The sequence below is a fragment of the Mustela nigripes genome, chromosome 16 (genome assembly GCF_022355385.1).
Source record: "Mustela nigripes isolate SB6536 chromosome 16, MUSNIG.SB6536, whole genome shotgun sequence".
Taxonomy (NCBI): domain Eukaryota; kingdom Metazoa; phylum Chordata; class Mammalia; order Carnivora; family Mustelidae; genus Mustela; species Mustela nigripes.
Window position 1 is genome coordinate 4,967,499 of NC_081572.1, and position 23,493 is coordinate 4,990,991.

A 23,493-nucleotide genomic window follows, 5' to 3' on the forward strand; every position below is an offset into this window, starting at 1 on the left:
GCCTGGTGGTGATTCAGGCCAGTGTCCCTCTCTGGCCCCCAGAAGGAAAAAAACGCCGCGGGGGGGGGGGCGGGGGCGTCGCCCCCCCCCCCCCCCCGGGGGGCGGGGGGGGCCGGGGCGCGGGGGCCCGCCCCGGGCCCCCCGCCCCGCCCCCCCCCCCCCCCCCCCCCCCCGTCCAGCCCCCCTCACCGCTCACAGGTGCTCACTCGCCTGGAGCTAGTGGTCAGCTCTGTGCAGCAGCTGATGGGTGCAGTCCGACCTTATTTGGGGAGGAACTTCTCCTCACCCCCAGGCCTGGACGGTCCCTTGAGTCCCTGTGCTCCCCCAAGGGCTAACTCCTGCCTAAAAGTCTGGGGACTAAGGGTCCCCCAGGGTCCAGCCATCCTTCTGGGGGCCAGAGAGGGACACTGGCCTGAATCACCACCAGGCCGGATCACCTTCAAGTGACTGTGAGCAAGTCTCCCCACCCCCGCATCCAGACCTGTTTCCTTGTCTGCCCGTAAAGGGGGGCCCTGGATTGGTGCTGCTCGGGGTCAGGGCACCCAAGAAAGGGGATCTAACGAAAGGGGCTGCCCTTCTTCCTGTAAAAAGTTCCATTCGCACACTTTGCGGATGTCTGCAGGAGGTCAAGGGCTGCCCCCTCCCCCGGCCCCGTTAAACGCCCAGTCCTAGTTGGCCTTCACGGCCCATTCCAGTCCCAGCACTCAGTGAGCGCCCAGAGGAAGCAGAAACAGAGGAGCGGTGGCGCTCGTCAGGGCCCCTCGCCATCGCTCTCTCCAGCCAGGCACTGTGAGGGGCTTGACACTTCGAACCGGTTTTAATCCTCACACCAACACGAAGAGGCAGGGATCACTGTGAGCCTCCTTTACGGCTAAGAAAACGAAGGCACAGAGAGGTTAAGGTGCTCGCCCAAGGTCACACAGCTAGGAAGCAGCAGGAGTGGAATTCAGACTTAAGCTGTCAGCCTTTGGAACCTATGCTGGTCACAAGGCAGAGCAGGAGGGGACAGACGATTGAGTGGGGGACAGAGTGCAGAGCTGTGACTGTGTTCTCAGGGGCACCTAGCTCCCCCCTCCCTGGCACTCCGTCTACTCTCAGGACACCTAAAATGTTAGGGGAGCAGGAGGGGAGAGGGCAGTCTTAGGAGCAATTCCTGCACCTGCTGGTGTGAGCAGCGCCTCAACAGTCCCTTGATCACTAGAGGAAACATTACCCAAGAGCCAGGCTCTTGGCCACCCAAGGAGGCCTTGATTTTTAACTCCCAGAGATTAGCAAGGAACCCTGCTCAGGAGCTCCCAGGCGGGCTTGCACGGCCCACTGCAGCCCTGCGGGCCCCTCTCCAGCACTCTGTCCCCCCGTGCTGCCGGCGCTTCGGGCAAAGGGGGCTGCGGGGGGTGTGGGGCCTGGAAGAGAGCCACCTCAGCCCCCCATGTCTCCCACGTCTCACAGCTCCTCCTCGTCCACGGAAAGACAGACCCCTGTCTTCTGAGGGGCGCCTCGCCCAGCCCAACACGGCTCACCCGCCCAGCCCCAGCGAGTTGGAGATGCACATGGACATGCCCCCCGGGGAGGGGCCCGAGGAGCCCACCCGGGGACCGCGGTCCACCACTGCTCAGTGAGCAAAGGTATTAATAAATGTTTAGGAAGAAGCTTGGGGCAGCGAGGCTTCTGTGGTCTTGGCTCGGGAAGACGGAGTCAGAGTGGGGGGCCCTGCAGGCCAAGCCCCGCCAGAGCACCCCCGGGTCCGGGTGGCCGGCCTTCAGTTGAACAGGTTGGACTTGTAGCGTGAGAATGAGACCACGACCCCCCACCCCCGAAAACGGGTGAAGCAACCCTCCAAGGGTGCGGGGCTTTAAAAGAAGCTGTTGAGGCCAGACCCCAGAGCCCGGGGCTGGTCAGCCCCAGTAGGAGCCGCTCTTACCCCTGCGGGCTCTCTCCTGACCTCCACGGGACCCCGAGGCTGCTGGCCTACGGGCTGGCCTGGCCCACTGGGGTGTTCCTGGCACATCCCTCGGGGATCAGGGCCCCAGCCACGTGGGAAGGTTTCTGGTTGCTTCCTCTACAGCTTACCCTTGAGTGGCGGCTGCCAAGGCAAAGAGGAACTGCCTGGCCTAGGCTGCTTCCCTGCTCCCCTTCCTCCTCCCCAGAAAGACTGAGAAGAAATGTGAGCAGAAGTGTGTCGGGAGGGGCTTAGCCAGGGGACTGCCATGTGCCCAGCAGCCCGGAGGCCTCGCCTTTGTACGGCCCCAGCCTGCTGGGCTCCACCGGGCCCCCAAGCGGCAAGAGGGTTCACTGCTATTCCAAGTCCTTGGGGCTGAAGGTCCTGGCAGGTTTGAGGGGACAGAGGAGCGAGGGGCGGCGGCTGAGTTCAGCAGGTATGGGATGAGCCCCCAGACCCCTCTGGGGCCCCGGGGATGAGGGAGACCCGCCCTCCCCTGGAGGCCTCTGAAGTCACAGACGCAGCTTTTCTGTCTTCAGGTCTGTTCTCATGGGAGGCCCCCAGCCCCACTCATCACCCCAACATAGGGAAGGGGTGTCTCACACAAGAGGCTCGCTTTAAGGTGGGAGGGGGTGGGGCGTCAGATCACACACGAAAGGAAAGTGTGGCAGGAAACTGCCCAGAAGAGGGTTTCTCCCCAGTCCCCTGTGGGCAAAGGAGGGTGTCATGGGGGTGGGGTAGGTGTTCCCTCCGGGCGGGGGGTGCTGTTTCCCTTGCTTTCCCCATGGGCCAAGATCCCCCTCCATCTTCTCCCAACGATCTAATGCCCTGGCTGGGTAAGAAGAGGGGAACAGCTTGAACCGGGGGGCCCGGTAGAAAGGTCTCACGCCAGGCACCCTTCTGTCCCCGAGCAGCAGAGCCAGCTCCAGCCCCTCTGCTCCTGCCCGGGCTCCCGTTTCTCACCCAGCCTGAGAGATGTCAGCAGGTTCCTGGCTCAGTGTCCCTGGCCTAGAATCCAAACTCACCAGCTTGGCAGGGAGGAGCAGAAGCAGGACAGCCCAGCCCTCCGTGCCCAGGCCTCCCCTGCGCCCAGACGAGGACGGGGAGTGGAGGACATTCCCCAGGCAGCGCAGGCCAGCCCCCATCCCCGCACCTGGGCCAGGCCGCCCACCCTCCCCAGGCTGTGGTCCCAGCGTGGCCGCCCACGGGCCCTGCAGGGACTTCCCCTCGCAGCCCCGGAAAGCACAGGTGGGCTGGCTTAGGGGTGAGGCCGGGAGGTGGCCCAGGGGCTTTCAACCAGGAAACAAAACTGGAAGGACGAACCCAGCCTCGGAGGAAACCATCCCATGCAGGGGGCAGAGGGCACGGCTGGCAGGTTCTGCTCGGCTCCACAGGGGCCGCTGCGCGGGCGGGCTGGAGGAGGTAGCCTGGCGTGCTCCCTAAGGCTCCTCTCAGATGTCACTCCCCCTCAGGCTATGAACCTCCAGCCCCTCCAGCCCCAGTCTACAGCAGGGTCCATCACAGGCCTCTGGCTGCTGAGGAGGGCGAGAACAAGCCTCCTCCCCCCAACGCACACACACACAAGCGCACACGTGTTTTAGGGGTCTTAGGGCACAGGGGGGTACAGGTAGCATCCCTCCTGGGGAACCTGGGTGGCTCAATCCTTAAGCATCTGCTTTCAGCTCGGGTCATGATCCCAGGGTCCTGGGATCAAGCCCCCATCAGGCTCCCTGCTGGGTTGGAAGTCTGCTTCTCCCTCCCACTCTCCCGCTTGTGTTTCCTCTCTTTGGCGGTCTCTCAGCCAAATAAAAAGCTTAAAAAAAAAAAAAGAAAAAAAAGGTAGCATCCACCACCTGGTTGAGGATCATTTAAGCAAAGGCCCCATTGGCCACTCAACACACAGTCAGGGCCAGGCTAGCCCCAGGGACTGAGGATAGGGACAGAAGGGGCGGGCCCAGTGGGAGGATGCAGATGCCTTGGGACCTCGGGGAGCAGCTTCCCCACTACAGACAAGACAAAGGTTCCAGGGCCAAGTGCCAGCCTGCAGTGGGCCACACCGCAAGGGCCAAGAAAGGGAGAGGGTCACAGAAGCCAGTCAGACCCAGGCCCTCCTCTCCCTCCCATACTCAGCTGGACCCAGCTGGTCCTATCAATCCCCTGGTCCCGACACCCCTGATCAGAATACCCGGATCAGCCACCCCACACTGAAGCCCCGCCCCCCTCTTCCCAAGGGGACCCCTGTTCCTACCCAGGAAATAAAGGAACAGCAAACCAGGGAAGTTAGAAAAGTCTCTTTTAAGTTTTTAAATTAAAATTTCACCCTGGTGAGATGACTGATTTGGGAAGTAAATCCAAAGTCAAGCTCTCCACTCCGCCATCCACTCGGGTGAGACACACGGCGGGAGAGGCGGGACCCTCGCTGGGCAGAGCCTCAGCCCCTGACCCAGTCCAGCTCTTTAGTTCGGCACAAGCCCCATACATCCGGCTGGCGACAGGCGACACCGGAGACAGACAGAGCTGTGGGGCCACTGAGGAGCCAGCCACAAAGTCCAGGTGGGGAGCACTTGTGATGACCTCTGCAGCTTTGGCCGCCAGGCGCTTCTGGGAGCCCCTGCTGTGGGACTCCTCCGAGCGGATCCGCGGTGGTCCTCTCGATTCCCGAAGGCATCAACTCCGAGAGGCAGCCAGCAGACCCCTCAGGGCTGCAGGTCACCCCACCTGGCTTGCAAGCACCTGCCCTGGGACGAGGGCTGGAGGAGGGGGTGCTGGCCCAAGGAGACGCTCCGGGCTTTCCCTGCTGACCCCAACACCGCAGCCAGCCGGCCTCGCTTCACATAACATTAGTTATATTTATATAGTCATATATATTATAGTTATATATTAAAAAGAGGAAAAAACTTGTCTGAAGAGAAACTCCTGAAGGACCCAAGTGGCTCAGGAAGTTTACTATCCCCCCCCACCCACAAAAATTCTTTTATAAAATCTTCCAGTGCGCTCTTCAGGAAACCCCACCCACCCCCAGCTCCTCCCCCACCCCGGCCCTCCTGTGTCCCCCCCGGCCCTGGACTGCCCCCCCACGCCCCAGCTCCAGCCCAGCGCCTGGCGGCATCCAGTCTCATCTCTGGCCATCCACGGCAGCCACGGCTTTCTGCTGGGAGCCCCCCTGCTGTGCTCCGGGGGGCCACGTGGGCTGCGGGTGGTGCAGGTGGTGGAAGCTGTGGGCCGTGGGCGAGGAGGGCGGGATCCAGGCGGCCTGGTGGCTGGGCGGGGACGAGGCCCAGAAGGGGCTGAAGCTCGCAGGGGGGGAGCAGGCCACAGCCGTCATGGGGCTGTTGCTATTCTGCAAGCCCTCGGAGGCACGAAGCTTGGAGAACATGGCCAGTGCGTCAGGGAAGTTGGGTGGTGTGGCAGGTGTGTTGCTGGGGGTGCACATCTGCTGGGAGAGAACACAGGTGTTGGAAAGGGGGAGCCGGCCCGCAGCCCCCAACTTTGAGCCATTGTGCCCTGTGCACCCACAGGGCCTAGGGTGGGGCTCCCCCAGGCTGGCCACGCCTCCATTCCCATTTGCCAGTCCACGGGCAGCTTCAACAGGACAGAAGCCCCCCTCTCACCCGGAGCTAACACAAACAAAAAATAAGGACAAACCCTGACAATTTTTTTTTTTTTTTAACCAAAACCAAAGAGTGTTTCCTGCATGCCAGGCAGGGATGCCCAGAGGAGTGTCCGCAGCAAAGGGTTAAGTCCGACCAGAAGCCAGGGTGTCGGATTCAAGTGAGGACACAAAAGAGCAGCCCGGGACACGGGTGCTTAGCGCCTCGGTCTGGGTAAGAAACCAGCTGGCGCCCTCCGTAATCCGCACTCAGCCGTTCCGAGGTCCTCGGTCAAAGGAAGGCAGCCAGACCCAAGGGTCTCCCTCCTCTGCCAACGGAGGACCTGCACCTTCTCGGCATCTGGGCTCACTCGGCTCCAGCCAGTGGCCCTGGAGGCTCTGTCTTCAGTATCTCGATGCCTGGGCACAGATGAGGAAACTGAGGCCCGGAGCTCAAGTCAACGGACCAAAACACACCAAGACTACAGGCTTCGAAGAGGGGATTCCTGGGCTCAGACTCCCAGGGTGGTGAGCGCCCCCCAACCCCCGTGCCGAGAACTGCGGTGGGGGGGGGGGGGGGCAGCTCTTCGGTCTCTAGCCAACTCTGACTCATCTGCACTTCACGCTTGGGCTCCCCAAGGATAAAAAGCAGGGATTGGGGCTTTCTGTGTCCCCACATCTCCCCCACGATGTGTTGGTAGGGTGCTGGCAGAGTCCGGCCTCTTCTGTCCCCTCAGCCCTCCTCCTCCTCAGCACCCCAACATCTGTTTTCTGCCAGGACCCTGGAAGGAAACCCCCCCCCCCCCCCCCCCAGTCCCCCCCCCCCCCTTTCTGATCAGGGACCCCAGCTGGGAGGAGCAAGGCCTGGAGGAGGGCGCTGTACAGTGGCGCTCCCTGAGAACATGGGGGGTGGCAGCCTGCCCCCTATCCCCAGCAGCTCGGTGGGGCCAGGGGGTGCCACCCAGAACTCTCTCACCCGACCTCGGGGAAGAGGCAGCAGAGAGCAAGGCCTGCAAAGCCTGTTCTGACCTCATAGCAGCTTCTCTCTTTCCCAGGAAGCCACAGGAGTCCTTCTTTGAATTTCTCCTAATTTTAGCAACACCAGCCCCTCCCCCAGGCACGGGGCTGGGGGAGCAAGATTCTAGGGCTCTTCACCTCGCAGAGGGAGCTTTTCACAGCTCTGCAGTGAAATCCCAGCCAGAAACCGGGAGGGAGGCAAATCTGTCCTGTTAACTGGGCCAGCGCCCTCTCAGCAGCTGGGGAGCTGCAACCATTGTCTTCCTCAGGGGCGGCCACCCGAGTCCCGGCAGGCCTGGCCCCACCCAGACCACTTCCCTCCGCCCTCCACCACTCCCCGCCCCCCAGCCCGGGGCTGACTTCTCGGCAGCAGGAAACAATGAATGGGGGGTGGGGGCAGAGGCCAATTGCATCACAGCATCGTGACTTCCCCAGTTGGCCACGCCACTGAAGCCCGTCTCTACCACCACCCCACAGCAGAGAATGGCCTGCCTCTCCTGGACCAGGAGCATCCCGTGCCCACCGAGCCCTGTGAGCTCGGGCAAGTTCCTTAACCTCTCCGAGGGGCGCTCTACTTTGGTGAAAAGCTGGGGTTTGGGCCAGATGCTTGCAAAACCCCTCCAGTTGTAGTTCTAACAACTACAGAGGGGAGTTTGCCAGCCCTAAAGTACACCGTGTCCACTGCACCCTGCTTCCCAGCCAGGGCCTCACTCCCCTTCTCAGCGCCCCCCACAATTCAACCCGGACGCCCCTCCCACCCCACCTGGGAAGATGCCTCCAACTGTGTGACTGACTGTACAGTAATCTACCAGACAGTCATTTATTAGCTACTCATGCCCTGGGGTCACTTCTGGTGTTGCTATCTTGCCACTACTGTCCTCTTGTTCTTTTTTAACTTTTTTCCTTTGATTTATTCTCTCAAAAAATTACAGACTCCTTGAGGGCAGGAATGGCATTCTCTGCTGTGCTGATGAAGTACGCAATGGGCAGTGGATTGATGGATACACTGATTATAATATTACAAAACCTGCCTTGAGGAAAGCTTTAAAAGATTATAAGCCCTGGGCACCTGGCTGGCCCAGCTGGAAAAGCATGCAACTCGATGTTGGGGGTCCTGAGTTCCAGCCCCACGTGGGGTACAGAGCTTCCTTACATAAATTTAAAAAAAGATTATAACCCCTTGGGATTTGCAGAGAAGGTATAACAAGGTCTAAAGGGGCCTCTAGTCCCTGCTCTCCTGGGTCAGTCTCCCTTTTCACAGCATCACAGAATGGCTGTGCTGGAAGCCCCTGGGCTTTTTCAAATGGCTACAAGCTGGTGCAGGGGACCTCAAGGCTCTTTAGAGAGCTGGGAGCTGGGGTGCTCCTAGGCTCTGCTGCACAGTGGGAGCCAGAGCTCTCCCCATGTTCAAGTGCAGGGGAGGGTCTCCTAGAGATGACCCCTCTCAGTTTAGGAGGAGCCTGACCTTAGCCACCACATCCCTGCAGCTCCCACAGCTGTCCCACTGTACTCCAGTATGTGTTTCTCTTCTGATTTATACACAGCATCAGCCATTCCAAGTGAAGAGCTGTTTAAAAGGTCAAGATAGACCCTTCTACTAGTCCTTTGCAACTAGATGACAACAGGGCACCAAGGACAAGACACAGCACGGGAACCTCGTGCCGCTTCTCCAGGAAAGGCAGCAGCACTGAGAAAAGAGCCATGGGTAAGGACACCAAGTGTTAAAAATGCCAGAAATGCAATCAGAAAGCCACAACAGATCTCCTGGGGAATCGTGTTTTACAATCCCCTTGGTGGAGCCCAGTCCCTCCTCCCCCAGCAGAGCTAATAGGTAACTAGCGGGGGTGGGGAAGGGAGGGGAAGGCATTCAAGCCTCTGAAGTGAAAGCCAGGTCCTGGTGCCCCTGGAAAGCAGGACACCCCACTGGCCAGGAGGGCAAAGGCTCAGGCCAAGAGGGCCAGCCTGGAAAAGAGAAGAAAGCACACCCAGCCCCGGACCGCTCTGTTTCCTGTACTTTGGGTCTTCACACACTGAGATTAAATGCAAATTCTTGTCCTTATCTCGTCAAAATCCGACCCTCCTCCACACTCGGGGCCTGTCCCTTTTCCAACAACAGGAAAGAGGGAGCGGGGCTCTCAGGGTAGAGCTCAGCTCCCGGAACCAGGGTGGATTTGTCCCCTTCCTGTTCCCCGCAGAGCTGGGTTGTTTGATGGGGGCTCCCCGTCAACAGACACCCCCACCCAGCCCCCGCCCCCCCCCGGGCCCCTCCCCCGGGGGCCCCCCCCCCCCCCCCCCCCCCGACGGTGGTTTTCATCCGAGCCCCCTCCCCACCCGCGGCCCCCGGCCACTGCCCGGCAGCCCCGCCCGCTGGTCCCGGGGAGCGCGCCCGGCACAGGCCCGCGCTCGAGGGTCCGGCAGCCCCCGGGCCGCGCCGCGAAGTTGGGCGAGCCAGGCGGCCCCGGGAGCCGCTCTTTCCTGGAAGACATTTTGGCTCTTTGTTTACATCGCGGCGCGGCGCTCCCCGGCAACATGGCTGTCACCGCCGGCGGCTGACAGCGGCCCCCGGCCCGCGCCCGCGCCCGCGCCCCCGGCGCGCTGCGGGCCGCCGAGGACGCCCCCGCTCCCCGCCCGCCCGCCCGCCGGCGCCCGGACCCACTTACCATCTGGTGGTGGTGGTGGCTGTTGGGAATGTTGGTTTCTTGGAAGAACGTGCTCAGGGCGGTCTGCGGACAAGCACAGCGGCAGGGCGGCGGTTAACGGGGCCGCGGCGGGAAGCCCCCCGCCCACCAGCGCCCGGCCGGCCCGGCCCCGCCAGCACGGGCTCCTCCGCCGTGTCCCCTCGGCCGGCCCGGCCCGCGGCGCGTCAGGGGGCGTCCCCGGGCCGCGCGCCGGTGGCGGGAGGGGGGGAGGTGTCGCCGGCAGGGTCCCCCACCCCCACCCCGCGCCCCCCCCCGGGCCCGCGCCCCACGCCACACCGCGCGGCCGCCGACCGCCGGGCCGGGCGGCGACACACACAGAGCTCCCCGTCCCGGCGGCGCGCAGCCGGCCGCCCCCCCACCCCCGGCTCCCCCGGCTGCCCCGACCCCCGGGCCTCGGGCCGCGCGCACCTCGAACTGCCAGTGGGCCGCCTGCAGCAGCTGCTTCGCCTGGTCGGCCGCGCAGCCCGCGGCCAGCACGAACTGGTTGATCATGACCTGGTGCCGCAGCTCGTCCATGTTCACCGACATGGCTTCGGCGGCCGCGGGAGGCCGGACGCCCTCGGCTCGCGCTCGCCGCCGCCCGCCCGCGGCCTCCGGACCCTCGCCGCCCGCCGCCCGCCCGGCGAGTGTCCCGGTCCGGCTCCCGCGGCCGCCGACACCACAAACAACGGCGCGGGGCGGGGCCGGTGTCCAACGTTCGGGGGCCGCGAGCCGCCGCCGCTGATTGGCCCGCGCCGCTCGGCCTGCGCCCGGCTCCGGTGCGGACGTTCGATTCGAATCCTGCGGCCTGCGGCCCGCACTGTTTCTCTTTTCGCCCGGCCGCGCCCATTGGCGGAGGTCGGCGCCGTGGGGCTGCCCGGCATTGGTCGGCCGCTGTGTTTTGGCTCGTCCCGGCTCCTGGTTGGCCGCGGCCGGGAGTTTGGGGCGGAGCCGCGCGCGCTGATTGGCTTTCCGGGAGCCCGTTTGAACTCAACTTGAAAACCTGGAGTGTCTGCTGATTGGCCGAGGGCCCTGTGTTTGCTGTTGTAGGCTTGGGGGTGGTGCGGCCAAGTTCATTCATTACTTCATTGAAACTGAACATGCTCAGCTGGAAAAGCAAGACAGAGTGGCTTTGACTCATTTCCTCTGAAAGATGTGGTCATCTCGAGAAGCAGAATGATCAAAATAGAAAACAGACAGAGGCTTTGCAGCTGCTCAAGTCTCAAAACTGTTTATTTTTTTAAAAAACTTTCAAGCAGCTCTACTTCTTTTTTTTCTTCTCCTGTTACTGAAATACAAGGTACCCGCTTTCTGCCTCCTTTCAGTCCCGATCCTCCCCAAAGCCCCAATGGTCTCTTCCCGGTTATTGGACCAAAAACATTGCTCTCTGAGCCGATGTTAGCATAGGCGAAGCGTAGTTGCAAGGAGGAAAAATTAGTGACTTTCTCAGTCGTTAATATGCCAAGCCTGGAACTTTTCCTTTTCTGAAGTCGCCGGAACTCGCTGAAGTTTTAATTTCTACCATCTTTCTAAAAGTAGCGTTTCTAGGGGCGCCTGGGTGGCCCAGTTGGTTAAGCATCTGCCTTCGGCTCCGGTGATCCCAGGGTCCTGGGATGGAGCCCCTTGTCCAGCTCCCTGCTCAGGGGGGAGTCTGCTTCTCCCTCTGCCCCTCCCAACCCTTGCTCGCTCTCTCTCTCTCTCTCAAATAAATAAATAAAATCTAAAAAAAAAAAAAAAAAAAAAAAAGTCTTTCTATACCAGCATTGGCTCTCAACCCCAGCTGTTTAAAAACAAGATTTGTTTATGTGTGCAGAGCTTCCATATTCTGGATAAGGATGTGACCTTCAGGGGCGCCTGTCTGGCTCAGTAGGAAGAGCGTGTGACTCTTGATGTTGAGGTTGTGAGTTTGAGCCCCACCTTGGGTGTAGAGATTACTTAAAAATAAAATCTTAAAAAAAAAAAAAGGATTTGACCTTCTGGGCTGTGTGTCTGGGAACTGTAGGTGTGGGGAAGGAACTAGGGGTTTAGACGGACTGAGGAAGGGACAGAGAGGTTTGGAAGGTAAATATTGCTAGGGATTCACTGTTAGAATTTGTTTCTGAAAAACTTGGTAAGTTTTTGCATCTGAAATATCAATCCCACGGTATGTTGAAATTAGTTAAGGGTCTGCAGAATAGAAGGTTAGAAGCAAGCAAGCCCTGGTTCTATTTTGACTTTGCCTAAAGCAAATGTAAGTCTCTAAGAAAACTTGACCACATAAAAAATAAAATATAAATAAGGGAAAAAATTACACCCTATGATTATGTACTGACGAAAAATGGCCTCGGGCATTATAATGAGCTTGTTGCGTTTAGTTAGTCTTTTTGTTTGTTTGCTTACTTGTTTGTTTATTTTTTTTAAAGATTTTATTTCTTCATTTGACAAACAGAGAGAGAGAGGGAGTAGGGGGAGCGGCAGGCAGAGGGAGAAGCAGGCTCCCTGATGAGAAAGGAGCCTGATGCGGCTCGATCCCATGACCCTGGGATCATGACCTGAGCTGTAGGCAGCCGCTTAATGACTGAGCCACCCAGGTGCCCATGTTTGTTTATTTTGAAGGGGAAGGAGTCAGCTTTTTGACTGCTTCTTTTGCCATCATGAAATGCACGCCGGCTGAGCCCTAGAGTGTGGCTGGAGAGTCAAGCACGGCTTGCAGCCCTTCCCTTCCAGTAATTGCAAGGTGAAAACAAAAGTAAGCAGACAGCAGCATGTATTGCCAGGGAGCTCAGGCCACAAGCAGCCCCAGAACAAGGAAGTACTGTCACTGTGGGGCTCCAGTTTTCACAAGTACATACAGGTGGCAAGCATGCCACAACCATGAGTAGCAGGATTTACCTGGGCAGAGGCCTTTCAGCCCGCAGGAACCCTTGGGTCTGAATTAAGAACTTCTCCAGGAAGAGAAGCGTCCTGAAAACAAAATCGCCAAACCTTTTTTTCTACCCCCCTCCCCCACCAGGCTATCAAGGCTGTTTATTCTGAACGTTTCTTTAATGTTTACTGTTTGCAGGTACCAGTGTCACAGCTGGGGTCTCCTGGGCAAGGCGTGGAGGACCGAGCCCCCAAGCCGGAGGGACTCTGGCTCTGTGGGTGTAAGGTCACTCTGGGCAGCGAGAGGGAGAGCAACAGACCTCTGTCTCTGATCTGTGGCCGTGAGAGGTGGAAATGCTCTGTCAATACTTTGGCTTCTGAGAATCTGGTTGGAGAGGAATGAGGGTAGGGCTTCCTTTTCTCAGGCCTGTTAACGCGGGAGTGTCGGGAGTGTCGCTGTCCTGGGAGCTCAGGGAGAACGAATGAGGTCATGTTTGTAGAGGGCTTTGAGCTGCTGGGATGAAAGCAACTCTCCAAGTGCGAGGTATTATTAACCGAAGGTATCATTATTTTAATCTGAGAGGACAATGTGCGGCAGGTAAAACGGCAATAAAAACACGCCCATTAATAACAAGTCAAACAGTAGTAGCCTCAGAAGGAAGAAAATCCTCATTCCATCAATGGTCCGAGCTAGAGAGAGAGAGACGCTCTCACCAGTATTTCCTGGGGTGGCTCCCAAGGATGTTGTGAATGGAAGTCAGGGAGTGGGACTGAGACAGGGGACAGCAGCCAGAGCCACAGCAAGCACTCCCTGCGAGCCACGCTCCTTTCTAGGAGGTTAATGTCAGCGAACTCATTTCGATCTTCACGACAATCCAGAGTCCCATGTCATGTGCCAGGCAGGTAAGGCACACGGGAGGGTAGGAGCCTCCTCAAGGTCACAGTAGTTAAGAAGTAGTATGGGCTGGGGTCTAGTTCCAGAACCTCGCGGTTACCCACTACCACATGCCTCCTTCCTTCCTGCTGGAGTAGTTGCCTTGTCCACACAAGGGCTGTCAAGGGCACTGGGATTTCCACTGGGGGCACTTGAACATGAGTGAGCCCCCCTTGGGGGAAAGGGGGGCACCAGCTCTCTTGGTATCTTGGTATCTTCGTATTTCTTATTTCTCTATTGCTTCAAGTTTCCAGGACAAAGGGACAGGTGGCCAGGAGAAGCAGAAAGAAGTTGGGAGAAGGCAAGGGAGGGTGGGAAGGATGCCCGTGCCAGGATAAGGCAGCCTGAAGGCCACCAGGCAGCTGGCTGAGGCTGGGGGACCGGCCCAGGAAGCGGGGCTCAGGTGCTAACGGGTGCGGGACGGCTCCCTTTCCCTGTCTCGGACTCCCGATGCTACGGCTCGCTTTTGTGTGCTTCCCACAACATAAGTTGTGCTACCCCTTTTCAGTGAAAATTGATGCTATTTCTACTATGTAGAGTGGGTTAGGAAGACCTTGTCACTTCGAAGCACTAATTTTTTTTTTTTTTTCTCGTCTTTCTCCTTAAAGAGGATGAGGGCTGGCGCAGCAGTGCTCTCTCTGCTCCAGGCAAAACCCAGTTCTCCGCGGTCACGGAGATTTACATCTATTGAGAATGTACTATGAACCCAACTCTGTGTTAAAACCTTTGTTTGAAATACCTTGTTTAATAAGGTAGTTACTTTATTTAACAACCCGGATGAGGTGTTGTTAGGTGATAGGGACTGTGCCTGTCCCCAGTTAGCAAGTGAGAAAAGCAGGGGCAGAGAGGGTAAGTGACTTGCTCAAGGTCACTCGGCTACCTCAGGGTGGAACTGAGCTCTGGGCTTGGCTGCTTGTGTTTGCCCCCCGAGCTGGTGCTCTTAAATATCAGCATCTACTTTCTGTCCCTGCCTGCCCCCTGGCATGCATCTTTTCTCCACCGTCGATGTTACTAGAAAGATAGAAAAGCCAGTCTGGGTTGTTGAAAGTAGCAGAAAGGTCAAAGCCATTCCACAAGGGATGAGTTCATGCTGGTTTACACCAGATTACATTTTCACCAAACGTCCCATGTCCCCCAAGGGACAAAGGCCATACCACGCCCGGCATCATTAATGGCATTTCCTAAAAGCAGCATGGGTGGCCTGCACTGCACTCCGTGTCCTGGGCCAGCCCTGTGATAAGGCGGCCCCGCCTTCCGTTGCCGGGTGTATCTCAGGGTAGGTGAGTCTCCGGCAACCTTTCCAAGGGACACTGGAGGCTGGGTCTTTGCCAAGGCAGAGAAAAAGGCAGGGTAGAGAGACAACTTTCTAAGGAAGGGTCTCCTTCTGAGGGGCCTTCTATTGTCCCCTTGGACTCAGGCTCCCAGCACTTTCTCTCGACCATTTACGAGTTGGCGGGCACCGAGCTGGGCCTCTGTAGCCACACCCTTGCGTTCAAAACAGAGCAGGCCCGTTGCTGTGGCCGCTGCTTTACGACCTTCTTACCTGACCCACTGTTGTTGTTGTTGTTTTTTGAGAAATATATCACACCCCAAGAGTTTGTGTATAACCTACGCACGGTTGGAGGAATGAAGAGCAATCACCCATGTACCCAACACAGAACCCAAGATGTCCAAGACTAGTACCTTCGAAAACTCTCACGTGAGCCTCCCCAAAAGCATACCTTCCTTTCCTTCCAGACCAGAATTCTCAAGTTTGCACTCATCATTCCCTCGCTTTTCTTTGTCGTTTACTTTTGTACGTCTGTATCTCCAAACGAGGCACTGTGGGCGCGACAGATTGATTTTTTGCTGGATGTGATTCGCTCTTCTTCCCTCCGGCCTCTCGCATTAACTCTGCTGGGTGAGCTCTGTGCCCCTGAGCCCTTACCACCATGGGTCTCTCACAAACAGGGCTGGCTCTCTTGTTCTCTTTTCCATGACCCCAGACAGAAACTCTGATCTGAACTAACAATCATAGGTGGTAGAGGAGATAAGAAGGCTCCTTGGGGCGCCTGCGTGGCTCGATGGGTTAAAGCCTCTGTCTTCAACTCAGGTCATGATCTCAGCGTCCTGGGATCAAGTCCCGCATCGGGCTCAGCGGGGAGCCTGCTTCCTCCTCCTCTCTCTCTGCCTGCCTCTCTGCCTGCTTGAGATCTCTCTCTGTCAAATAAATAAACTCTTTAAAAAAAGAAAAAAGGAAGGCTCCTTAGGGGGGGGAAGAAGTGTAGCTGGCAAGGATTCAGGGAGATAGAAGGAGCACGAAAGGAATGTTCAAGGAGGGAACGGAGTGAATCAAGTCACAGAGTTACTTTGAAAGTGAGTTCATAGCAAGGAGGATTCAAGGAATCTACTGGGCGACAGGCTGGGCATGACGCTTAGCTTGGATAGGCGAGGGTTAGAGTGGACCTGCTCCTGGCAGTGGGGTCGGGGGGCGGGGTTAGTATCCTTCCCTTTATTTCCAAAAAATGGCACTTGCTTTCTCAAGGTAGTGCAGAGACTCCTCAAATTAATCATGTCGGGGTTCCTGGGTGGCCCCATGGTTAAACCTCTCTGCCTTTGGCTCGGGTCATGGTCTCAGGGTCCTGGGGTTGGGTCAAGCCCCACATCAGGCTCTCTGCTCAGCAGGGAGCCTGCTTCCCCTCCTCTGTCTGCCTGTCTCTCTGCTTACTTGTGATCTCTCTCTGTCAAAAAAATAAATAAAAATCTTAAAAAAAAAAAAAAATCTGCCTTTGGCTCATGTCCTGATCCTGGAGTCCTGGGACTGAGCCCCACATCAGGCTCCCTGTTCAGTGGAGAGCCTGCTTCTCTCTCTCTCCCTGCTTGTGCTCTCTCTTTCTCTCACTCACTCACACTCTCTGTCAAATAAATAAACAAAAATATTTTTAAAACATTAGTCAGGTCAGGCTGAGCTCTGTTCCGTCAATTACAATCCTAAGGCCTTACTTCTCAACCACACAAAGTTTGCTGCAGTTTGGTGACTCTTAAGAACTGCCCTCCGGGCAACGACTTGATGACCCAGACTGTGCGAGTTTCTACGATCCTGAAGCTCCCAGTTGGTAAACTCTAGCTCTTTGGGTGGGGTGGGGGGGCTGCCTGTTTTTATAAATAAAGTTTTATTGGAACACAGTCATCCTTACTTGTTCATGTATTATCTGTGATCGCTCCTGCACTACGGCACAGCTGAATAACTGCAGTATGGATCTCAAAGCCTGAAAGGTTTCCTATCTGTCCTTTACGCTCCGTGGAACATTCCAGCAGCCAGTTCGAGTGCTGGACAGTCGAGCCTTGGGAATTAGGTGTTTTAGCCCGGAAGTAACACACCTCTGTTCATGGTTCCTTGTCCAGAAGAATCGCGTGGCCTCTCCTAACCCAGGGGGAAGTGAGAAATAGAGACCAGGGTACTGGCGATTACAGCGACCATGCGGCTCTTCCCCAGGCACGAGGCTGTTGGGCAGTGAGGATGAGGCTATTGTCTCCTGCTTATCTCTAAATCCCAGAGGCGCAGAGGGAATTTGCGTGGCGTAGGATTCAGCAGACCAGAGGGCAAAGCTGAAGAGTCTGGAGTTTCTTTCTTTCTTTCTTTTTTAAGATTTTATTTATTTTTTTGACAGAGAGAGAGAGATCGCAAGGAGGCAGAGAGGCAGGCAGAGAGAGAGGGGGAAACAGGCTCCCTGATGAGCAGAGAGCCCGATGTGGGGCTCGATCCCAGGACCTGAGATCCATGATCTCAGCCGAAGGCAGAGACTTAACCCGCTGAGCCACCCAGGCGCCCCAAGTCTGGAGTTTCTGATGAGTTGCCGCTTGAGGTTTCAGGAATGTTCAGGAACACAGGAAGTCAGGGCAAGTCCTGGAAGAGATGTGTTTGGTTAAAATAAAGTCCCTGATCTTTTTTTGCAAGTTTAGCAGTGATAGGTGCCCATTTCCTCTAGGAACACAGGGCACCTTGGGGTGAACATTGGACGTGGGCTATTTCCTGACCCGAAAAACCCAAGCCGCACGGATCATTTCTTGGACCAAGCATGGGCGCTGTAAATAAACACAGGGCAGCATTCCGCATAAAGAGGAAGGAAGTATTTACTGAGAACAAGAGCCCTGGGTTGTACACAACAGAGTTGGGAAACCACCAGATTGTGCCTCCACACTAGCAGTGCCCAGGCCTAGCCTGTCCCCCGGGGCCCGAGAGCAGTCAGAGAAAATCCCGTGTCCTGTCCTTCAGGAGCCTCCAGACCAGAGCTGCCCCACTGACCAGACTGGGTCCAGAGCCCGGACACCAGAAGGGACAGCTCCCGGAGACAGGGCATCTGTCCACGTCCGAAGGCAGTCACCAGGCATGGGGTCCGCAGAATTTATAGGAGGGTAAGGGTTTTCGTCTCCCAGAGCTCTTGGAGAGAAGTTCAAGGCCAAATAGGATTTCTATAGACAAGAGGACATAGAGAGGCAAAGGGATTGTTAAAAAATAATCCTAAAGGGGGAAAAAAAAGGTCCTAATTCAGATAAGGAGATGCTGTGGAAGGAAGTGGGTAGGATAAGGAAGGCAGATTAAATACGCAGGGAGGCCAGGCAGAGGTGGGGCTAGAACGAGCGCCCGATCATTGCCCCTTATTACCGACACCACGAAGACTGAACAGTCGGAACCACTCTGTCGGCTCGGGGACCAGCAGTCCTGGCACTGCGTTCCCATGGAAGCTGGTCTGAGACTGGCAGTCTGAAGTTCTGGGGAAGAACCGGGGCTTTGGATTCAGATGAACCGCAGGCAAGTTCCTGCTGCCTCCATCTCCCTGAGGGAGCTTGAGTTTTGCTTATCTCTTAGGGTTGTTTTAAAGATTCAGTGAGATAATCCATTCAAAAGCGCTTGGATGGAGTGATTGCGCAAAAATCATTATTCTTGGGGTGCTTGGGTGGCTCAGTCGGTTGAGCGACCAAGTCTTGATTCCAGGTCAGTTCCTGATTTGGCAGGTGGGGGCGGGGTGGTCCCGAGACCCCGAATGCTTGGGCTCAGGCTCGGTGCTCAGCGGGGAGTCAGCTTGAAACTGGATCCCTGATCCCTCTCCCTCCCGCCTCTGCCCCTTGTCCTCCCCCTACATACATGTGAGCGTGTGCTTGAGCACTCTCTCTGAAAGAAATAAATAAAAATCTTTAAAACAAAACAAAAATGATTCTTCTTTGGGGCACCTGACTGGCTCAGTCGGTAGAACAAGCGACTCTTGATCTCCGGGTTGTGAGTTGGAGCTCCACATTGGGTGTAGAGATTCCTTAAAAAAAAAAACAAAACAAAAACAAAACTTAAAAAAAAACGATCAGGGGCGCCTGGGTGGCTCAGTTGGTTAAGCGTCTGCCTTAGACATGGGTCGTGATCCTGGGGTCCTGGGATCAAGACCGGCATCAGGCTCCTTGCCTCTTCCTTTGCTACTCTTCTCCCTCCTTCTCTCTCTCTCTCTCTCTCTGTCAAATAAATAAATAAAATCTGAAAATAAAATAAAATAAAAATAAAAATATGGAAAACAATGTATTCAGTCCTTTGGTTGGGGGTGTGCGTTCAAAGAAACCTAAGACCAGTTTGGCAGGTAAACTGGCTCAGGGCGTGGGCGAAGCCCTGATGGGCAGCATTTGTTGGTTTCTGTGCTTTAAATAGTCTCATTATGGCCAATTTCAAGCTACCAACAGTTTAACAACTGGTTGGCAAAATTCCTGAACAATCAGCTGGAGAGAACAGGCCCCAACCCAATGAGCTTTCTTTCTAGTTAGCAGATGACAGGTGAGTGCAAAGTTAACAGTAGCGACTCACAGATACACCCCCGGCCCCGGGATCCACAGAGGACTGATAACAGATTTTTAGGAGCTAGAGGGCCATTTGGGGGTGGCCGTCTGTTTGAGTGCAGGGACTGAAGCTGTTGCCTTTCAGGGAGGATTTCTATACCTCTCTATACCTTGTCTAATTGAACGTCCAGACAGCGCTGTGCTATCCTCACGTCATTTATAGAGGAGGAAAGTAAGGCTCAGGGAGATGCGAGGGTGTTCCCAGGGCACACAGACAATAGCAGAAGAGCTGGGTTTTGGACCTTGTCCTACATGTAAGTATCAGATGAGTTATACAGAAAATTATTCATGCACTGGGACTTCTATGAACGAAGAATCAGCGGTGGGCCAGGGTTCTCAGAGGAGGCTTCATGGAGGAGGTGGGATTTCATCTGAGGGGGGGATTCATCTCTGCACACAGGAGTGGCACCTGTAGAAAGGTTTTCCATGAACAAACACATGAACAGGAATGAGAGCTGCATTCGGGGTACAAGTAGGTTATATGGGAAGCAGAGGAAAGAAATACCTCAGGGGAAAACACTTGTCTTGCTTAGATAATAGGGAGTTACTGAAGGTATATGGGCAAAGGAGTAGCGTACCAGGAAAGTTAACCCAAGAGTGATTTTTATTTTTTATTTTTTAAAGGGTTTTATCTATACATATGAGAGAGAACCGGGGTGGGGGCAAGGGAGGGGGAGAGGCAGACTCCCTGCTGAGCAGGGAGCTGGACCTGGGGCTTGATCCCAGGACCCTGAGATCATGACCCAAGTTGAAGGCAGACCCGTAACCCACTGAGCCACCCGGCGACCCCACCCCTACCCCCCACAGGTGATTTTTAGAAGCAGGACCAAGAAGCAGGAAGACCAGAGAGGAAGCTAATGAAATTGCCAGACGTCTTTTCATACATAGATTTCATCTTGTAATATAAAAGATAACAGTATATAACTAAGCAATATAATAATACTAAGCAATATTATGCACCAATATAATGGTGCGTAAAAAAAATCTAGGGCTTCCAACAGTACCGTGAGAACCACAACAGTAGGCAGTATCTGTTTATTACTCTGGAGGCTCAACGCAGAGTCTTTGAAGTGCCCTAATGAGGATGATAGTTATCACTTAAGTAAACAAGGAATTAGCTCAGGAATAAACATGTTGTTGTAAATGAAGTCACTGAATCCTGGGCCTGGGGTGGACTTTAGCCCGTACTCAGGCTTTAGCAGAAACACACCACTGGTGTGTATAGGGCACTTTTAACCTGCTTGTTAAGAATCTGATCTGACCTCCGTGGCTGCTCTAGCTCCCTTCTTCTCATCCGCGCTTTGGTTCCTGTGCCTGCAAGGAGTTAGGTGAAGATCTGACCTCAGCTCCAGTTTCCCAGGAGTAGAGGGGGAAGTGCCACTGAGAGAAGCTCAGGGTTTTCTTATTCCTACTTGAGCGTGGGTGTGGACAACATCCGTGCAACCCGGTTTATCGCCCACTGCAGGCGCACGGTTTGAGCTGGGTTTCGGAGCTTTCCCCTTGGATTGATTTGTCCTCTTACACTGGCCCTGGCTGCAGCTGCCTCATCTGTCAGGAGCAGGGGTGGGACTAGATGACCTTTAGGCTTCTTGCAGATCTAATGCTCCAGCCAGGACATGCATGGTCCAGAAACCCTAGGAGAAGAGCAAGAATTCGTTCTCACTTTCTTCCTTTGCATAGTTGAACATTGGTTAAAGAGGAGCACGGGGGCTGTTGCCTCGCTGCCTCTCTCACACTCTGGTTTCTCCGGGTCGCTGGGCTTTTTGCCTGCCTGGTATGTTTACCCGAGAAGGGCAGAAGGGGCAGCAGAGTGGATACTGGGCTGAAATGTTCGTGATGTGTTCTTTTCACAATGTCTTCATTGCACAGAATGTACAGCCCCAGGTGGGGCTGAGCCCCAAATCAAAAGCAGTGCTGGGCAGATTAAGGCAGAAGTGAGCGTACTGAAACAAGCTAACAGGGTCTAGTATTTGATAGAACGATCTGGAAGTCAACTGAAATCGGGGCTCTGGGTGGCTCAGTCTGTGAAGCGTCTGCCTTCAGCTCAGGTCATGATCCCGGGGTCCTGGTCCCAAGCCCCTCATTGGGCTCCCTGCTCTGTGGGGAGCCTGCTTGTCCCTCTCCCTCTGCCCCCGACTTGTGATCTCCCTCCCTCTCTCTCAAAGTAAAAAAAAAAAAAAAAAACACACACACACACACAAAAAACAACACTTTAGTGGACCTAAACTAAAATAAAGTGTAATAGAACAGATTCTCCTAATTTTTTTAAACTAGTGCTCAAGGGGCGCCTGGGTGGCTCAGTGGGTTAAGCCTCTGCCTTTGGCTCGGGTCATGATCCCAGAGTCCTGGGATCGAGCCCTGCGTCGGGCTCTCTTCTCGACAGGGATCCTTCTTCCCTTCCTCTCTCTCTGCCTGCCTCTCTGCCTGCTTGTGATCTCTGTCTGTCAAATAAATAAATAAACTCTTTAAAAACAAAACAAAACAAAAAACTAGTGCTCGAATAGGATTCATGTTCCAGGTCCCTCATTTCTGCAGATGCCAGATGCCTAGACAATGGGGCTAAAATGAGGGAGAGGCTGTTGGGGCGCCCCCCTGGCCGTGAGCACGAGCGCCACCTGAAGCCGACGCATCCTGGCACCTTACTCTCCTCACCCTGGGCTCAGCTACGCAGGGCATCCCAAGCATCGCCTTTCATTTCGGTCTTACATGGAAAAGTCAATTAAGAAGCTAGAGACCCAGCTGAAGTTTGCAGCGGAGCGAACAGTTCTCCTTTGTTAGCGGCACACAGCTGAGGAGGAAATTAACAATGAGGAATTCGCATTTGGCAAGAAGCAAAATATGAAAGCCTGATTGCTGGCTTCCTAATGGACAAGGTTATTTTCCTCAACGGAGAGCGTTAGGTTGCTCGAGGAACCATCTGCACGGTCTGAAAGCATTTGGGATCAGACCCCTCCGTCGGCGTCAGCCTCGTCCACGGATCTGGAGTAGGATGTGAAATTCTCTTTGGGTCGTTTTAGCTTTAATCCACTGAAGCCACGGTCCAAGGACTGAGAGAGGGATCAGGAGCCATGTGTTGCTGATTGGACCCTGTCTTTTGGAGAGACCCTGCATTCACTCAGAACAGCCAGAGATATAATCTTCCTATCACACTATCAGGGACAGAAGGGCCAAGGCAGCAGCAAAGAAGGGGCCTGTCTTAGCCCCAGCCCGGAGGCATCCTCCCCTTTCCTCTGCTGTCTTGGGAATGCTGTGCTACCCCCAGATCTGCATCTGTCAGCTTTTCACCTGCAGGCTCTCTCTCCTTCCTGTTACAGAAATCTGTGAGAATCTTTCAAATGAGTGGATGTGTCACAAAGGTGGAAAATGCACGTCTGAGCTGAAATCAGGACAGCACAAATGAACAAAATTGAAAGCTCTAAGGGGCGAGTTGACCTCAAAATTGCTACTCCCTGTGCTTCTCTCCCTGCCCCCGCCCACCCGCCACTTCTCCGTTCTCCCTTAGACCCAAGGTTGAGAAGAGCTGGGACCTGATAAAACGTGCAGCTCTTCCCTCCCAGCCTTGAGTGGATGCTTAGAGGAAACCTGTGAGACCCTTAAACGCCAGGTTCTCTGAGAGATTCTTGCCAGGGCTGCCAGTGTAGCATGCAAACGGAGAGGATGCTGTGAGGCTATTTACACAAAGGATGCCTCATATTTGCATGTTATTTCCTCCCGCACGTGGTGCTACCCCTCAACAGACCATATATTCAAGTTAAAAGCATTTTTATGGCTCTCTTGATGGCAATCGCTTCTGGATTTTTCCTTTGTCTGTGCCGTCTTCTCCCTCGGGCCCTCTCCCTGGCCCAGATCTCTGGGGAGGGAGCCAAGTGGCGCCAGGGAAGGACCAGAGAGGAACGCAGGACTGGCCCCCCAGAGGTGGCTCCTCCAAGGCTTGGTTGCCTATCTCTTCTTTGCCCTGGGCACTGGCTGAAGCTCTCTCTCTCTCTCTCTTTTTTTAAAAGATTTATTTATTTATTTGACAGACAGAAATCACAAGGAGGCAGAGAGGCAGGCAGAGAGAGAGAAGGAAGCAGGCTCCCTGCTAAGGAGAGAGCCTGATGTGGGGCTCAATCCCAGGACCCTGGGATCATGACCCGAGCAGAAGGCAGAGGCTTTAGCCCACTGAGCCACCCAGGCGCCCCTGAAGCTCTCTTTTCCCAAACAACACTGTGTGATTACATTGTAGAAAGTGGGACTTGAACTCCATTCCCAGAAAGTCTCTTTGAGCTACAATTTTCTCCAAACTATCCCCTGTCTCTTTCTTTTCTGCCTCATGAGCCTAGATGGCTGGTTATCACTTCTTTTGTTTTTATTTTAATTAATTAAAAAGATTATTATTTTTTTTTTTGGAGTAGATTCCACACCCAAATGGGGCTTGAATTCATAACCTTGAGATCAAGAGTTGCATGCTCGGGGCGCCTGGTTGGCTCATTGGGTTAAAGCCTCTGCCTTCGGCTCAGGTCGTGATCCGGTCCTGGTATCGGCCCCGCATCGGGCTCTCTGCTCAGCAGGGAGACTGCTTCCCTTCCTCTCTCTCTGCCTGCCTCTCTGCCTACTTGTGATCTCTGTCTGTCAAATAAATAAATAAAGTCTTAAA

The 23,493-nt window shown here is 55.3% G+C and overlaps 2 protein-coding genes across 3 annotated transcripts in view; one reads left to right on the plus strand and one right to left on the minus strand.

The window, feature by feature from the left end:
• QRICH2 (glutamine rich 2) overlaps positions 1–4,120 on the plus strand; it is a 33,525-nt gene extending 29,405 nt beyond the window's left edge. The window contains exon 24 of the mRNA XM_059380168.1: positions 1,450–4,120. Within this exon, the coding sequence (XP_059236151.1) occupies positions 1,450–1,619 (170 nt within the window). The 3' untranslated portion in view covers positions 1,620–4,120. The remainder of the gene's footprint in view (positions 1–1,449) is intronic.
• Positions 4,121–4,215: 95 nt separating this feature from the next.
• UBALD2 (UBA like domain containing 2) lies at positions 4,216–10,032 on the minus strand. Of its 2 annotated transcripts, none has more exons than XM_059380898.1 (3): positions 9,653–10,032; positions 9,206–9,268; positions 4,216–5,375 (listed from the first exon to the last, which is right to left on the minus strand). In XM_059380898.1, the coding sequence occupies exons 1-3, from the start codon at positions 9,770–9,772 to the stop codon at positions 5,055–5,057; spliced, it is 504 nt and encodes a 167-aa protein (XP_059236881.1). In that variant the 5' UTR covers positions 9,773–10,032; the 3' UTR covers positions 4,216–5,054. The 2 variants fall into 2 exon arrangements, with proteins under 2 accessions (XP_059236881.1, XP_059236882.1); XM_059380899.1 differs by having other exon boundaries at positions 4,216–5,372; positions 9,653–10,028.
• Between the last annotated feature and the right edge of the window lie 13,461 nt (positions 10,033–23,493).